The sequence below is a fragment of the Pholcus phalangioides genome, unplaced genomic scaffold (genome assembly GCF_987345545.1).
Source record: "Pholcus phalangioides strain wild (caught in Gottingen) unplaced genomic scaffold, Ppha-v1.0 ptg000007l_1, whole genome shotgun sequence".
Classification (NCBI taxonomy): Eukaryota; Metazoa; Arthropoda; class Arachnida; order Araneae; family Pholcidae; genus Pholcus; species Pholcus phalangioides.
Genome location: NW_028301600.1, coordinates 27,065,398 through 27,071,397, shown reverse-complemented (window position 1 = coordinate 27,071,397; position 6,000 = coordinate 27,065,398). Strand labels below are relative to the sequence as shown.

The 6,000-nt window shown below is 32.6% G+C and overlaps 1 protein-coding gene across 1 annotated transcript in view; it reads left to right on the top strand.

Annotated features, from left to right (window-relative positions):
- Positions 1–2,685: 2,685 nt before the first annotated feature.
- Positions 2,686–6,000, top strand: part of LOC149085128 (transmembrane protein 8B-like) — a 31,696-nt gene continuing 28,381 nt past the window's right edge. Inside the window, exon 1 of the mRNA XM_089232942.1 lies at positions 2,686–2,784. Within this exon, the coding sequence (XP_089089068.1) occupies positions 2,688–2,784 (97 nt within the window). The 5' untranslated portion in view covers positions 2,686–2,687. The remainder of the gene's footprint in view (positions 2,785–6,000) is intronic.

The following is a 6,000-nucleotide window of genomic DNA, read 5'->3' as shown; positions in this document are numbered from 1 at the left end:
TAGGTCAAAAATTTGACTGAAGCAATCTTCTTTAGTGTGGCTTCAGTTAGCGCGATTTACTTAAATGATAGTAGACATGTTACCATTACATATATATTTACTGTAAATATATATGTAATGGTAATTTTAATAACTGTTAATAAATGGTAAATAATAACTGTTTTCAAGGAAACAGTTATTTTCCGGATATTATGCTGAGGTGAGCTCGGAAAGAAAAGTCATCACGTCTCCGCCGGGACTCGAACCCAGGCCCTCTTGCATACCGGGCAAGCATGCTAGAGGGCCTGGGTTCGAGTCCCGGCGGAGACGTGATGACTTTTCTTTCCGAGCTCACCTCAGCATAATATCCGGAAAATAACTGTTTCCTTGATATCTCTGGCTGAGAAAAAAGCCATCTAAATAACTGTTTTGTCTGCAAAACAGTTAAAATTCTCAATAAATAATCGATAAATATGAAAAAAACAAACAAAATAAAACGAAATTTTATAACACATCCGTGAAATTCTACAAGAAGCACTAACGTGTGTTTTTTGTTGTGATCATGTATGAATTTACAACTTGGCTTCCTCAATATTCGACTCGAATCGATTCTACTCCCGATTTCACAATTCTAATAAAGCATTGATGTCTCCCCGACATTAAGTGCGTTCTCCTCGCTTCTCGCTGTGAAATGTGGGCTTTCTCAACCATGAGACAATATCGCGGTAGTTTGGGACCACGAAGATAATAAGTCTTCTATTTATTGGTGATTATCGATATGGTGCCTTGGCAACGCCGATATAGATGCATTCATTTTTAGGGCTTCCTATAAACATTTCCACATGTATACGGGTAAGGGGAAACATTTTTGTGTGTAATCGTAAAGTATCCAGTGCAAGATAGTACAGTATACGACGCTTTTAGACGGCGGATACACGTGGAAACTTTTGGAGGAGAGCCACTTTTACGATCCAAATGTTGTACGTCGGTTATGCTACGCTAGGGAAAGAAAATGATTGATAATACACTACATACGGTATATTGATTCAAACAATTTAGACCGTTTCACCGTAAAACACACAAGAAGAGATTCTGTCCAAATGCTGAAAATTTATTGCAGCTACATAAAAATTTATTGTAGTACTTTATGAAATACAATATACAACTATTAACGTCACAAAAAGCACTAACGAAAAATTACTCATAAATTGTGATTGATGACTATAAGATACTGTATAGTTTTTCTGTATACAAGAAACATATCAATAAAATATCAGCTGTCTTATCAACATCATTGAATTTAAATGCAGTATCCGCCATTTATAAGAATCAAGTTTGGTTCACTCATTTTCATTCTTAAAAGCGTTTGATTCCTATAACCAAAGATTTTCTCTTTTTTTTTCTCGTATACATTTATTTACCTAGATATTTTGCATCGTAAGTTTTCAAATATTCAAGGAAATTGAGTACAATATGTTTCATAGATCCCTTGAGAAAGTCTCTCAGAAAAGTAAATTCGAATCTAGTCAACTGAAAGAAACTGATCAAAAGCTGAAAGAAAAGGGTTACCCTCATACATTTGACTTCATTATAGGAAGACCATTGCAAAAGCAATTCCACATGTTCATGGATCACAGTTATTTCTACGGACTAATTACGACATTAAGTACGGAAATGTTTATCAGCAAGGAAGGGGGAGGCAGAGAACACCTTCTAGCCTCCTTGCAGTCTTATAACAATAACTTACAGGAAAAGAAGTTATTTATCTTCGGAATTCGCAAAAAAAACTTGACGGGAAGAAAAGATAACATTATTCGAAGTCCCAATAACAAACAACGAATTTTTTCCCATGTTTTATGATATCATCCCATCATTTATGATATTGGTCCATTCCGTTCTTTGAAAAAAGTGATAACAATACCCGAATGATATCCGTGATTTTAATAAGTGGGGTCGACTGTATTATCAAAAATCTAACTAAAACAGAAAAAGGAAGCAAATGTATTGTCATTATGATACCTGTAAAGTGTGCTCTTTTGCAATACTAAAAAGTAGAAGGAAAAACCGAATTTACGGAAATTTCACCAATCCGTAGGAAAGTCATCAATTGATAAATACAAACATCTCTAGGGGAAAATATATATATTTGCTTCCCTAATTAGTCGAAAAGAACATAAAATTCTCATCTATATCATTCTTTTCAGATTAAATTCCACTAAAAAATAGAAATCGATGAGTTTTTCTTTCATGATTGAACAACATCCGATATATTAACGTCTTTCAATTATTTAAAAAAATAAATAAAATTAGAACCACAGAAAATGGTACAGATGAGTTTCTATGGTACCATAAAAAAATAAAAAAAACATTAAAAATTCCAGTCATTCAGCAGATCATCAAGAAATTTAATTTTTAAATTTATTTTTATTTTATTGAGCGGGTAAGAAAACCTTAACAAAAATGGGAGCAAAAGATTGCGATTTGTTTTTTTTCAATTAATAAAGAAAAGGGTTATTGTAGAGAGAATTATTTTATATATTTATGTGTCCCTATGTAAGAATTTATAAAGGGATAGCATCCTGTGTAGTAGCGGGGTCTTTTCTGAAATCACGAGCTTGGTATGATGTGCGCGTGCGCTGCTAGACGCTCGCGACTTCACGTGGAGAAGCGCAGGGGCTGCTTCTTGCTTCATTTCGTCTAGCGCAATCATGACCGAAAGTCGCTTCTTTCGGCGATTCCCATCCTTTTGCACTAGTGTTGTTTTTATATCCTTCACCCTGTTGTGTTGCCATGTCCTCGGACACGGTAAGGACTCCACTTTATAAAATACGTATTAAATACAATTAAAGAATATCTCCGTAATTCTTGCATGAAATACATATAAGCCTGTAGCAATTTATAGGTACTTTTAAATCACGGACAGGCCTTATAACCTTGATTTTTCTCATTTATGACAATGAATATTATATTAGATTTTTTTTAGTCTATTGTAGATTAAAATTTGATCATTTTCGAAAATGTTAGAATTTTGCGATTAGCAATTTGATATTTATTGATTTTTATGAGCTGTCATGCTCGATTTTTGTTTCGCATGTAAAGGTATATCTTAAGTATCAAAAGTAATTAGCTCAAGCATGAATTTTTTAATTTGATTTTTCAAATGAATTTTGATTGAATATTCAACTTTCAAAGGTATACTTGGTATGCAATGATCGAAGAAATATAAATTGCTAAAAAATGCATTTACAGATAAAATTTCAAAATTCGTAGTCAATTGATTTGATTTCTTTTACAATGCTTATAATATGAAAATTATGTATGGGTATTATTTTTTTTAATATAAATAAGAGGCATAATATGAAAATGGGAAATATTTTCTGATCTTTTTCTAATAGTATTTCTCAAATAAAATGATGGCCTTATGCTTTGCTACTCAATATATCATGTTTGCAGTAACATTTCAATCAAGCATTCTAAGGCATTGTGCATAAATAAAATTACAAAAAAATGTTATCACAGTTTGTGAAATTTCTAATGTGGGAAAAATATAATTTTTAAAAAATGAATTTGAAACTTTTTTGAAGTATGGAAGTAGCATATTTCACCGCGTAAATTTCATGCCGATGGAAAATTAAAGAACATAAAGAATATTATTACATGATTTCAATGTATCGTTAACAATACTGCTGAATTCATAGTTGCAATATTTTTTATGTTGGCGTACATAGAAAAAAATTGTGTTACATGTCTCCATATGTTTGCTTCTCCTAGCAGAACTTGGCTAAGAGCAAAGTCTTTGTAATGAGTCTAATCAAAACAAAGTCATTAGTCGAAATATTTTATACATGAAGATTTAGGTAAGATATAGTGACCATATGAATCTTATTTTTTGTGACAGAATTAGTTTTTCGAATAATTTTACTATTCCATCGTTTCGGTTAAATTTTTTTAAGGAAGCTGACTGATGTTTTCAATCGCGGAATCGTTATCTTAATACGAATTGTGTGTCATTAAACCTAAAACATCTTTTTAAAAAAATAAATATGGTCACCTTATTAACGTATCAAAATTAATTAATAAATTTATATGTCCCAGCTAAATGAACATCGAAAATGTTTTTTGATCGTAAACATATGCTAAAAAATTAATATTGTATAACTGGTGATTAAAATACAAATACAAACACAAAGGCCACAATAGACAAATTGCCCAACGAAGTCCCAAAAGAGAAGCCCATAAAAAATATGGATGTCAAATATGATTAAAAAACAGCAACCCAATATAAAAGCATATATCTCTCGAAAATAATTAATAATATTCACTGCTCATAAAGAGATTATGTTTGCCTTATCTAAGTAGTATCTAATAGCTTCTCGATTTATCTCAATTTGCTTATCGTACTTCTTTTTTTAAACGTTTCATTTGTGTTAGAATTCACGACCCCCGAAGATAAGCTATTCCATTTATTGACAACCCTATTAGAGAAAAACTCTCCGAGATATCACAACTTACTAATGATACTAGTGTCCTCTTGTTGAAGCAGTCGATTCCCTGTGTATTAATAACTAATGGTCCATCCTATCCCATCCCGTTGAAAATTTTAAATACTTCGATCATATCCCGCCGGCACCCGTATTCTTCCAATGTAAACATATTCACGATATCAAGTCTCTCTTCATAGCTCAAGCTTTGTGTACCAACAAGAGCACGCGTAGCTTTCTTCTCTGTACCCCTCAACCAAGTCTATATCCCTCTGTAGGCATGGTCCACTACAGAGGGATAGCATTGAACACTTCATTTTTCAATGAAAACTTAAGGAGTTTTTGACGCTTTGGTTTGCACATATTGGTTCTCTATTATATTTTGCAGCTACATAATTTGTAGAATCCTAGCTGCAAGTTTCGAGTAGAATTCCACTGAAATTTAATTTCTTAATATCCTAAAAATACGGGTGCCATCATACGAACACCGTGAAAACTTCAGATACTTAAGTGAGAAACCACTTCGATCCTCCATGATGATATGTATTGAGCTCAAACATCGGAAAGGGCTCATGCTCTCTCTCTCTCTCTCCCTCTCTTTCTCCCTCTCTCTCAATAACGGTTTCTCTCCAAGTTTAGTTCGTGATGGGCAAAAGAGAATTGAATTGGAAAAGCTCTAATTCGATTTACCTCCTCTCAAGCTTTGCATCCAACGTATTTCGACTGACTTAGTTTCTGCCGACTCGTTCTGTACATATATATATACCCCTCTACCAAACTCTCTATTCTCTACAGCTTTGCCCCCTTCTTTCTGAACCTAGAGTTGACAGATGGATATATCACTTGGTAATATCCACCATGCATGCGTTCTAATTCGATTGTGGTACGTTGGTTTCAGAAAAGCGTCATTCGTTCGTATGAAAGGAACTCTTTGGATTCAGTTACTGGAAGCAATTTCCTACAAAATTAAATCACGAAACCACCACAAGTCTCCTATATACGTCGTGCAGTGTGATCTTTCCTGGTAATATCCGTGAAAGGGAGTTGAGCTATTTCTATGGAAGCTTGACTAGTCGACCGCAGTTATTAAGAGCCTTCAAAACTTTGAAAATAAATTACGGTTGGTATTAATTTAAGTAAATTCGATTAAAATCATGTCAATTGCTTTGAATTCTGATACACGTTCAACCTAAATAAGGAATTTAATTAGATCGTGAATTAAATTAAACTAACCTTAATATAAATCTATATTTACAGAATAATAAAATTTACGCTACCAAATAATGGATTGTTAACAATAAAGCATAATACAACATCAACTAAATTTATGAATATTTATCAAGTACTAAAAACTAATATTATTTAAAAAGGGTTTTTTCTACAATTTTCTCCCACAGCAATACTAAATCTTTATATATCACACACAATGAATAATAATAAATTCCAAATTGTAACATTTGGAACAAATACAAATTTTAAAGAATTATATTGTATTATCTGTAAATTTACCTTTCTCTCTCTCTCTCTCTGCAACTGATAA